This window comes from Sus scrofa, chromosome X, assembly GCF_000003025.6.
Source record: "Sus scrofa isolate TJ Tabasco breed Duroc chromosome X, Sscrofa11.1, whole genome shotgun sequence".
NCBI lineage: Eukaryota > Metazoa > Chordata > Mammalia > Artiodactyla > Suidae > Sus > Sus scrofa.
Window position 1 is genome coordinate 21,055,001 of NC_010461.5, and position 12,092 is coordinate 21,067,092.

Consider the following 12,092-nt stretch of genomic DNA (forward strand, 5'->3'; position numbering starts at 1 on the left):
CGAGTCCCCTCTTTCGTTTGATCTTCTAACTTTATTTATACAACAGTGCTTAATGATCCTGCACAATGTTTTTTTTTTTTTTCCCTCTCTGCAACCCCCCCAAAAAAAAAATTCTGTCCAGTGTGGTTGACAGTACTTTTTATAACCTCAGCAAGGGGGCTGCATGGGCAATTTTCTTCCGACATGACAAATACAAACACCCAAAACCCAACCCTGATAGAATCACTTCATCCAGTTGAAAGGAAATTTTTGATCTCTTTCAAGGTGACTCTTTCTCCACTGAAACATGGTAAGGGGCACGACTCTCCTCTTCTGTTTTTCACTCTAGACGTGGCATTCTTTACGTCGGCTTGCCCCATCTCCTCCCCTCTCCCGTCGCCCTCTGCTCTTTCCAAACGTCCACGCACCAGCCCTTTCTGGTGGCAGGGGCCTGGCAGCGCCTCCCTTCGCCTGGAGAGGTTAGGGCATGGCTCACCACCACCAGGCCGCAGCAAGCCTGTATTTATTGAACATCTACCACACCAGTGGTGGAGAGAATTATAATCGCACTTCTAAATACTTGTCAGATCAGCCTAGTAGAGCACTTGAGCCAAACCATGGATATTTTATTCTGTTCGAAGGCTTTATTGTGGTATCAACAAAAAAGAAGAGGAAAAAATGCAAGATAATTATTTATAAGTAGGACTGGAGCTGGATAGTGGACTGACAGACTCTTCAGCCCTTAGAAATAGTTCAGCATCTAAGACGTGATTAACAGGCGAGCATGGTCCTCTGGGCATTGGCTAGTTGATGAATGCATCATATGCCGCGTGTGCCTGGCACTGTGCCTTGTAAATTTTGTTCCTAAATAAGAATCCATTGGGAGAGAATGTTGTTTCTTTCTTATTTTGATGGAGAAATATTTATATACTTGTCATTTGATCTGGGGCCCTAAATGTGTTTGTCTTTGAAGCAGGGATGTCACTTGAGATCTTTCAGATGGCCTGCGTGCATAGCCCAGACTGAGTTATTGATTGATATTCAGAAGAAAGACAGCCAGGCCAGAGGCTCCAGCAGCTCTCTATGGGCCGGATGATTTTAAATCGTAAAGAGGTTTTCTTTGAAAATTCCCAAAGCTTCCTGCATTCCACCCCTTACGGCATACATAGCTCGCATTGCACTGAGGGAGGGCGGCTACGGATTAAAAAAGGTGGGAAAGCAGAGAACGGTATGGTGGGAAGCCATGCAATTAAAAAAACTGACTGAAATTATTACCTGATTTCATAATTGACAGAATATTTAATTCAGATATAGTAAATTGACACACCTCTACACAGAGACAATTATGACTGACTGTATAACACCTGACAGAATCAATTATAACTGACTGTTGTTTGATACCTTTGCACGGAAATAAATGAAACAGACATTCAGAACAGAGACGGCTGCTGCCTGTGTGCCTAAGCCTGCCTTAATTAAAATAAAATAACCAGTAGGCGATGTTAAAATGTCTTTGCTTCATGGCTTCTAGTTCAGTGTGTTATCTTCAAGTCCAAAAAGGGTTTTACAAAGAGTAAAGCTGAGAAGAGATTTTTGGTTTACTGACATGGAAATAAAATATCTGAAGTGGAGATGGTTTCCTTAGATGGGAGAATACTCCATTAAAAGAAAATCCTTCTAACATGTTATTTGATCAGTTGACTTTAAGACAAGTTCAACCTGCATGTTCATCCCATGCATGATTTTGAGGTTTTAGATTCTAATGAGTAGAAACCAACCTTTAAATTAGCAGTTCATTTTATTGTCTGATAAAATATTGTGGGAATAATTGGTATCTAGGCTGACTTGGTTTTCATTGTTTTCATAGGGCTTCAGGACAGGATATTTTTGGTAATGAGTAAATAACTCTATCAGCATGTAGAAAGGACCAGGGTTAAAAACAAATGTAAATACATGTTCCTCAAATGTTATTCCCAGGAGAAGGAGATTCACTTGGCTGGTGTATGAAGGTGACTGATTTCTGGTGATATTTCGGTCCATTGGAGTTTGTTTTGCTGATGCACTTGTGTGTAGGAAGAGCATTTCCTTCCCTATCTTGATGAATTTTGGATTTTTTTTTTTTTTTTTTTTTTGTGCTGGTTGTTGAGACACCAGTTGCCACAGCCAGTGGCATCTCTGTGGATGGTGCAGGATGGCTGCAGACCTTCCCTGACTCTTGCCTAATGGCCTCTTGGAATCTTTTACCAGTTGGTGCTTTGGGTCATGCACCCATGACGTGGCCTCTTCCCCGACTCCCAAAACCAGAGCAGGGAGAAGGCATCGCATTCTACTGGCTGCATGAGCTGGTTTCTGCCACTTAACCCTGGGATTTTTCCCTTGAGTTCTAAAGTGGTGGGGGCGGGGCGGGGGGGTGTCATTAAAGGAAACAGAGTGACCGAAGTGCCTCACGTGGGTGGCTCAGGTGCCTAAAGGGGGGAAGAGAGAAACCCCGAAGGAGGGGCGCACCCTTTCCCCTCTCAGCTCCTACCCCCGACGTGGCCTATGACAGCTCGGGCAGTTCTGTTTCCTAGAAGGCCTTCCAAACGTTATTGATTCAGGTCTCATTGGGGAAGCAAGTAGGAGCCTTTCTTTATCTGCATCTCTCACCGGGGTGGAATGGTGCCTTGGCCGTATTGACCGGCTCTGGGATATGCTGGTGGTCACAGTTGTCTTTTAGGAAGAAGAGCACCGAGTGACGCTGGTTGTCATTCTAACTCTGCTGTGTGGCAGCGTAAATAGTCCCCTTTCTAACCAACCTGGTGGGAAAAGTCAATATCCCATCAGCAGAGGAGGTAAACACATCAGGAGCTGTGCCCTCTCTCTTCCTCCCCTGCTCCATCTCACCGCAGCTCTGTAAATGTCTCTCCCCGGTCACACACACATTTGTGTCATTCACATGCACGGGGCGCCGGCTCGGCCGCCACTGCTCGGGCCATTGTTGTGTATTCCCAGACTCCGATAATTAGAACTTTCAAAGTGTCTTTCTCTAGTCGCTTAACGATGCGCACCAACCCCCCCCACCCCACCCCGCCACCGCCGCCTCTTTTTCCACCCCCTTTGGGCATTTAAATCCTCGCTACAAAACTTTTTGTTGTTGTTTTTTGAAAGGCAATTGATGTAATTTAGAAAAGGTTGTGGAGAACAAACGCGAATGTGTAGCTAAGGAACAAAAATCTGGAGACTGAGTTTTCATTTTCCGGGTGTTTTATAGACTTCGCTGTTGCTCTGTTGTTTCTGTGGGGTTTTTTCTTTCGGTGATTGATGTGCACTCCCGTCCGTGTTTCCTTCCCGAGGCTTTCCTATCTTGGGGCGCCGGGCAGCCTCGCTCCCCCCAGGCTCCTTGGCGCAGCCCAGCATCTGGGGGCCTGCCTGTTTCCATCTGGGAGCCGTGACACAGGGGTGCACAGTGAGCCTCGCCGAGCATGGGCTTGGGGTTCTGGCTGCCTGGTTGGTGTTTCTGCATCCTGAATCTCCAGCCATGTGGTGGGGCAAGTGACCTAATCTCGCAGTTTCGTGAGCCATCTCATGGGGACCTTTTTTTTGAACATGGGCCTCTCCACACACCTCTCAGGGTTCTGGAGCAGCTTGGAAAAAAACCTGTGTCATCTTAACCATCCTGGCCAGGGTCGGCTCCCCCAGGTCTCGGCCTGCTGGCCCTTCCAGAGAACCAAGCGTAGAGGTCACCGACTCCTGGGAGGGAAAGGAAGGATCCTCTCTCTGGCTTGTCGGGCCCTTCTCAGAACGGGAAGGCCAGGGATGAATGGGTAGAAGCAGGAAGCGGAGGAAGGACAGCCGCACACTCAAGTTCATGGGCACACAGTGTGGACAGAGAAGAAAAACGCAGTCTTGGCAATGGACAGGTGCTCTCCAGACAGCCTACCCCTGGCCTCTTTGAGCAGAGGAGGTTTTGTGTAGCAGCGGGACATGGATGGAAGGGACTAGAAGAAACCATCTAGGCCCAGCTGATCCAGGGAGTTTGCACTGGGAGGCTCTGGCGTCCTTTTGAGACAGAATAGTTCCTGCCATGCCCGTACTTTGCATGCAGTTGCGTGTGTGTGCTTGACAGCGCCACAAACCTGGTGTCTGCGAGTGGAGTTCACCTTGTCTGCTGCACATGGCCGTGCACCTGCAGCTTGCATCAGTCGAGGGTGGCCCTGTCCCCGGTGTGCTGAGTCAGCTAGGTGCCGAGAAGTGGCGGGCAGGAGGAAGGAAGAAAGGCTGCCCCGGAGGAATCTTGGGGTCCCCTCCCCCCACATGGGACTGGTCCCAGGGCTAGACCAGCAGTGGGACCTCGAAGACATCTGAGACATGGTGCTGCCAACAGAATCCACAGCCCCAGCTCTAGTGCTTGAGGAATGCTGAATGGTCTTTAAAGAAGCTGCCTCTGAGACTTGTAATCCTTTTATTTTTATTTCTTTTTAGATAAATTGAAGAAGCACTTTCTTACTCCCAAAGTTCTGCAGGACTATAGAAAACTCAAGAGCACAGCAGAGCAGTTCTTGTCCCAAAGTGGCTACTCGGAAGTGAACCTCAGCAAACTCTTCATTGACTGCGCCGTGCGGTCCTGAGGAATCGCCGGAAGTGGGTGCGGTGGGGGCTCTGGAAGGAAGAACCGCATCCTCGCATCCTCGGTGCCTGCGCCATGGCCCTGGCTGCCTCTCCTGCATCGCTTTTCCTTTGGGACTCCATACCATGTTTGTGTGGATGCAGCTCGGGTGGGAGATTATTAAGCGGGCCTGCAAAAATATTTAATCTACTGAGCATCAAAGAACAGCAAAACCACCTTCCTCTTATGTATACCTCGTGCTGTTGCGACACCAAGCCGAAGAGCTGGCTGCTTGACGGAGTGGCCTGGATGCAAGTGGCCCCAGGCTTTGCCCCAGGACCTTAAGCAGAGGCACCCCTAGAAAGAGGGCTTCATGGAGCTTGGTAGGAGGGCCGACACTTTGCCTTTTCACATGCCAGTTAAACCCAGTCTGAACCCAACTGCTGCCTGGCCGCTGGCCCCAGGAGTGGCTGTCCTTTTCAGTCTTTCTTTAATATAAGTAGCTGGGGGGGGGGAGATTTAGAAGGCTTGCACTTACTAAATAGATTAAACAGAGCTTACTTGTATATTGAATTGCTCCAAAGCCCAACCTGCACACGCACATGCAGAATGGGTAGCTGTTCTACACCCACCTTCCTTTTTTTATTTCCTCAAGTAGAACATCTAGGTAAAGGTTTATACAAAAGGAAAGCACATTTTAAATAATTTGATAGATCTTATTTCATTAAAAATGTATAGGGGTTGGGGTGAGGATGATTGTGTTATATTCAGAAAAACTGGGGCGGGTGACTGGTTAATGAGCCCTGGTGCTGTTTTTCTCATTTCTTTAGAACGGTGTGTTTTTGCCAGAAGCCAGACGTATTGCAATATTTCTTACGTTCTTGGTAAGATTATAGTAACAAAGCATATTTTCCCTTGTACAACTATGCTATATATATTTTTTAAATCTACCTATGCTTTTTCATAAAAGAAACATATGCTGTGCTTTTTTTTTTTTTTTTTTTTCACTTCAGAATAAAGTTTTCTAAAGGGAAACTAGTTGCAGCGACTCCTTATCAGGTGCCAAGAGTGACTAGAGGGGGCAGCCAGGAGTAAGGGGTGACTGGAGGCTGTTCCCTTCCCAAACCTCGGCCTCCTTAGATCTCCGCTCAGAAATGCTCCGCGTGGGAGTTCCCTTGTGGTGCAGTGGGCTAAGGATCAGGCATGACGACAGTGGCTCGAGTCGCTGCTGTGGGACCAGTTCAGTTCCTGACCTGGGAACGTCCACATGCCAAGGATGCAGGGAAGAAAGAAAAAAAAAAAAAAAAAGCTCAGCATGACGTATGTCCCAGTGTTCTGAGTGGCATTTTCATGGACTTTGGGTCCTTTAAGAGATGCAGTATGACTTCTCGTGTGCTTTGCCGACTTGGACAGCCAGAGAGAGCTCAGCCAAGAGCCCAGTGCTGTCTCCTTTTGGAGAGCAAGGCTGATGGCTCCTGGGAGAAATGCCTCCACAAGAGAACGGTCATCTGACTTGGACCCGAGTGAAAGCACACTTGTTAAGCAGCAGAAGTGACACTGCCCTTTATCTTGCTTCACCTTCCCCATTCTCTCCAACCCTCTCCTCCTTTCTCCTGTCTCTTACACTTGCAGTTTAAGGCCCTGTCAGTTAATTAACTCTTGGTTCCTCGGGCTCTGGGACCCGTCAGAAGTTGTAGCAGCCACGCTGCTCTACGAAACTAAGGATTAGTGTGGCTTTTCCTTGCTGTTACCGTGTGGATTACAGGGATGGTTCTATGATGTGTGCTTCCTCAGCCCACACCCCTGCTTTGCTCTCTAAAGAGAAGGCACGTTCTCCTTGATTTCTGGAACCTGGGGTTATGGTAAATACAAGGAGAGGGTTATCTTGAGCTTGCTCATCAAGAAACTCCAGGAAACACAACACAGATGGCTTCTCATTGGTCTGTTTCTTGTCTCTGCATCTAGATTGTAATGACTGTGAGGGCAGGAACCATTTCTGTAGAAAGTCCACAGAAAGTCAGACATGTCTTCGTACAGTTCTCGAAAAGAGCTAGCATGATGGTTGATGTTTTATTTAGATCAGCAACTCCAGGTAGGTTAAGAGAGTTTTCTGGGAGGCATCTAAGGATTCCAGGATCTTATAGAGAGTTGCAACTGCAACTTTGATCAAGAATGCCAGTGGAGGAGTTCCCGTCTGTGGCACAGCAGAAATGAATCCAACTAGGAACCATGAGGTTTCGGGTTTGTTCTCTGGCTTCGCTCAGTGGGTTAAGGATCCGGTGTTGCTGTGGTGTAGGCGGGCAGCTGTAGCTCTGATTCGACCCCTAACCTGGGAACCTCCGTATGCTGCAGGTGCAGCCCTAAAAAGCAAAAAAGAATGCCAGTGGAGGAGTTCCATCATGGCTCAGCAGGTTAAGAACCTGACATAGCGTCTGTGTAGACACGGGTTAGATCCCTGGCCTTGCTCAGTGGGTTAAGGGGTTGGTGTTGCCATGAGCTGTGGTGTAGGTCACAGATGTAGCTCAGATCCTGCATTGCTGTGGCTGTGGCTGTGACCAGCAGCCGAAGCTCTGATTCGACCCCTAGCCTGGGAACTTCCGTATGCTGCAGGAGTGGACCAAAAAAGAAAAAAAAAAAAAAAAAAAAAAAAAAAAAAAAAAAAAAGAATGCCAGTAAATCTCTTGGAGGATTGGAGCGTGGTCAGTTTTCTCAGAGAATGCTTTCTATTCCTTGATTGGCATGGGTTGTGTCAGTGGGTAGGGCGGGTGCAGAGAGGCCACCCACTTCCTTTTATAAGGGGGAACACACCCACGTGTCTCCACTGGTACCCTGGCATAAGTGTTAAGCTCAAGTGCTACAAGTCAAACAGGCCGGGTTCACATTCAAGGGTGGCAGGGCCTGGTGAACCCCAGTAGGCATGTCCTGTCTGAGGGGAGCAGCAGCTACTCAGCGATTCTGGGAGAGACAGTGCCCAGTGCCCAGTGCCATATGATCTGGGGTTCAAGAGAAGCCAGGAATCCAGATATGCCATAAAGTGTCTTGATTGCTAGGAGTTCCTTTGTGGCATAGCATTGTCACTGTAGCAGCCTAAGTTGCTGCTGTGGTGCAGGTTCAATCCCTGGCCCAGGAACTTCCACATGTCTCAGGTGCAGCCCCCCCCCCAAAAAAAAGTGTCTTGAATTCTAAGCTTTGACAACCAATTTTTAAAACAAAATACTAAACACTGTGGGCCAGACTTCCCAACTGGAGTGGTGCCCTAAAGGAACCTTGCTCTTCTCGGAGCCCCATTTGAAAGGGGCACCTTTTCTGTTGAGGGTTGAGTCTGCCTGCAACAGGGAGCACCCATTTATCTTGGTCACAACTTGCTCACTCTCAATTCTCCTTCGTGTGAAGGGGGAATGAAGGAGGCCAGAAGTTGAAAATCGTACAGGCGTGTGCTCAGGAAGTTTTCATTTGTCCAGGCAACAGATGGAGATCACCTCTGTTGCCCAAGACGTGGGGGCTCAGCAAAGTTCATAGACGGGAGTTCAGTTCGGGGTGAATTCGCTGCCCCTCCCCACCCCCCCCTCCTCCAGCCCATACCGCCGACATGCACACAGAGGTGCTTCCACACGCCTTTTCAAACTTCCCCGTTAAATGAGTTTGGCAGGTGATGCCAAGACAAGGCATCTCCAAAAGCCGACTTGCCTATCTTGTGTCAGGCTTTTGTGAAAAACACACCAAACACCAGACCCTCAATTCGATAATTCACTTCTTCCCTCTCCCATCCCAAACTTTAACCCGCCCTGACTTTGCCTTCTGTCTCTCTGTCTCTCTCTGTCTCTGACTCTCCCTCTCGCTGCTCACCTAAATATTTCTTAATTGAACGGTTTGCTGTGGAGCTTCCTTATAGCAGTTTAATAGATTAACTCATCTGAGCCAGCCTCAAATTTCAGATTAAAATTCCTTCATCCCGAAGGCAGCATTATCAGGTTGTTGGAGGCTGTTTTCAAACCTTGGTTTTGAATAGCAGCGGCTCTGCATTAATTTAACCACTAAGCTAATAAGTAGGTTTCGTTTTGTTATGCTAAGCTTTATTGCTTTTCTTTTGATCAGAATGGTGTTGTTGAGCAAAGCAGCAGACAAGGCATTCTTTGATGAGGGAATTAGCGCTCCATTCTTCCTCTATTATTCATAGCACAGTGGAATATGTAAGTACCTGAGGGTGTCAAAGGAGCGCAGGTTCTATTGCAAAGTGCTCGCCTTGTTTCTCTCAATAGCTGACTATGAGATGATAAACCGCTTAATACACTGTGCTAATTGGATGAGAGCAAAAAGAGATGGGAATTAAGGCGAGGCAAAAGGAGAAAGTGCAACCAGCCTTCAATTCACTCTTTCACCACTTTACCAGCACCAAAGGAGGCACAAGCTTTCTATAAGCAGACTAGAGGTTTTGTGCAGAGATAAAATGAACGTGTTAGTGGATTCAAGTAATACACTAATTATTGCACAGTATAAATACCACTACTGGTTTTATAACAGGGAGGTAAACTTCTTTTGAGAGGGTTATAGGATTGCTTGGCAGTGGTGTAGAACCTAATAAGGGCCCAGAGTAATAACCCCCTGGATTAACAAAATTGCTGCTTGTAGAAGTATGATTCAGGCTTTTACGAAGATTTCCGGAGAATGAATAAAAATGACTGAATGACATTTCTTAATGTATAACTGGTAATCGCTCCCTTTTCTTTAAGGGAAAAAAATGTATACTTCAAACTGGACTGTTAATAACGTCCAGGGACAACACGACTTTTTCCTTTGAAAAAATGCTTCCCACCCCCCCACCCCCAGTCAGGTAACAGCTTTTCTTCTCCCCGCCCCCCAGCCAGGATGCCACTGTCACTTAAATACAGATGCAGTTGCTCCAGGGGGAACTGGGTGTTCGAAAATACCATTTTAGGCCCCATTTAAGACCCCCTTCATTTAGACACACTCACTTTTGTGTATACACATACACACATGCTCACGTACACATTTTTCCCTCTAAAAGCAAGTCGAACTAACTCACGTATAATTTCTTTCCCTCTAATATCAGCCCCTTTTCCATTCTAGTAAGATCTCTGCACTCAAGACGATAGGAAAGAGAGAAGTGCAGGTGCCTTGTCTCTTGGTATTATAAATCAGAAACAATAATAATAAGTGTTTGCCCCAGTGGAGGGGGAGGGATGGTAAAAGAAGGAATGAAAAGGGTGTGTGTGGGGGCGGGGGATCTGGCTGGGGCCAATACTTAGTGACTTTAGCCTAAGACTGACTCTCAAGTCTCAAAACCTTCCCATTAGTGATCACTCTTCCTAATTCATCTACTTTGTTTCTTCCTCGCACAAACCTAAGCTGGACTCCCTAACTAACCGGCCGCAGTCCGGGCCATGGGTAGCTGGTGACTTAGGGGCAGCTTCTGAAAATACTGCCAGCTGCTCCCTTCTTGCCTTGCCTTTCAGGGCCCATTCCAGATCTGGCCAGCCTGTCCGAAAATGTAGCAAATTAGCTTACCCCCTTCCCCTCATTCTTGCCACAGAGGCCGGACAGGCTCGCTCACCCCTCACCCCAAGATGCTGTGGGGGTGGCCCTGGGAAAGCAGGTGGTGGGGCATGCCTGCCTGGGCCTGATAGGGGACAGCCGTGCCCCTTGTCACAGGGTCTCTCCGGATTCCCCTGGGCTCCGCACAGCCTCCTCCAGGGTGGAAGAGGTTTGCTTAAGGTTGGGGGGGTCAGCCGCTCCCAGCATTGTGACTGCGTTCCCAGATATTGGGGCCAAATTGGGTTGCCATTCATTAATAATGCTCACAATAAGATTAAATCATTCTGGAAAATCTCATAAAATCCCCCTAAGTACGCTCCAGTGGCTCTTTCCAATCCCCATCATTCAGCACTTGGGGAGGTTTGGAAGGAGAAGAAAATTGGTTTCTTTGCTTTTAATGCTGCTTTGAAAAGATACTCAGAGTTTGTCATGCGTGACATGTCACATGTTTAATGTGGACTTGCTGGAAGTCAGGGGGTCTTTAGCGTGTGATATTTATGGGGAATATTAAGTGCAGAATGAGGTCCCTCCAGCTGGGGAAAGTTGAAAGAATAGGAGGCCCAGGACCGGGCTTGTTTGCGGCATCAGAATGACATAGGATTAAGAGTTTGTAAAACAAGGCGAGGGGTTCTCATTGGCCAGTAATAAATGTAATCCTTGGAGGTAATTTCACGCAATTTGCTTCTGCTCCATGGAAGGGTCAAATGAGAAAAAATGACTTAAAAAAGAGTTCATTAACAGGAAGAATGGTACTGTTTCTCGTATACCATCCAACTGGCAGCCTGGAGGGGGGAAAAAAGCCCTACCTAAACAAAAAGCCAAAATCGACAGAAAATTGATATTGACCACGGGGGGGGAGGGGGAAAAAAAAGCCTTTTTCTTCGCTCTTCTGCACTCCCCGGTCTCCACCCCAAACTCCTGAGTACCCCAGCCCACCCCAGAAAATCGGCCTTCACCCCAGGAGATGTGGAGTCTGGAGGCTTGAGACACTCAGATCTCGGGGGATGTCCTAGAAAGTTCCCGCCGGACCTGGCAACCCAGAGAAAGGAGAGCGTGGCGCAGCGGAGGTCGTTGACGCCTATTCCCCCGAGGCGTCGGGCCCCTGCTTGCGCGCGCCGCCCGCCCTCCTGAGTCCGAGGCCGGGGCGCGGTGGCGGTGAGAGCCACCCTACGGCCGAGGTCCGAGGAGCCCCCCTCGGCCGGTGCGCCCTCTCCAAGGTGTCCGGCGGGCGGGGGTGGGGGGAGGGCTGCGGCTTTCCACCGGGCGGGTGAGCCGAGGACGCCTGGGCCGGAGCGCGGCAGCTGCCGAGCGCGTCGCCCACCCCCGAGTCGCCGCTGACCTCTGCCCGCCCCCGCACCTGCCCCTCGGCCGCGCACGCTTGCGCCGGAGGCCGCGAGGGAAGCCGCCCCCCCTTCTCCGGGGCGCAGCCTGAAAGCGCGCGCGGAGCCCGGCGAGCCCGGCCCGGAGACGCGCCCGCGCCCCCCGCCGCGACCGACTGGCCCGCGGCCTGGCGGGGCGGCGGCACCGGCTCCCAGAGTCGCGCTAGTCACGCCGCGGCGCGCCTCCCCGCCTCGCTCCTGCCCCTCTCCCCAAAGGTCCGGCGCGCTAATTACTGCAAATTGAAACTAATTAAGCTTCTCTTCCCTTTCCCATCACCCTGGGAGCGTTGGCGAGACCCGGCCCCCGCGGGCGGGCTTACACCGAGCGGTCACCCGGGGGGCGCAGGCAGGACCCGAGGGAGGGAGAAGCTACCGTCGCCGGAGCGGGTAGGGGTGCGCCCAGGGGGTTGCAGATTGCGCATCTGTTTGGGTCTCCTCGCGAAAACCTGAGTTGTTTAGATTTTTTTTTTTTTTTTAAGTATATACCTTTCCCAATGCCTGGATAAGTGATGTAATGACATTTGTCGAGTTAAGATCTGCCACTTGGATACCCCTCGCTGCCTTTCCATCACTGTTCTCTCTCTCTCTCTCTCTCA

General features: G+C 49.2%; 1 protein-coding gene across 1 annotated transcript in view; it reads left to right on the forward strand.

Annotated features, from left to right (window-relative positions):
- Positions 1 to 9,265, forward strand: part of POLA1 (DNA polymerase alpha 1, catalytic subunit) — a 307,592-nt gene extending 298,327 nt beyond the window's left edge. Inside the window, exon 37 of the mRNA XM_021080571.1 lies at positions 4,441 to 9,265. Coding sequence (XP_020936230.1) covers positions 4,441 to 4,586 — 146 coding nt within the window. The 3' untranslated portion in view covers positions 4,587 to 9,265. The remainder of the gene's footprint in view (positions 1 to 4,440) is intronic.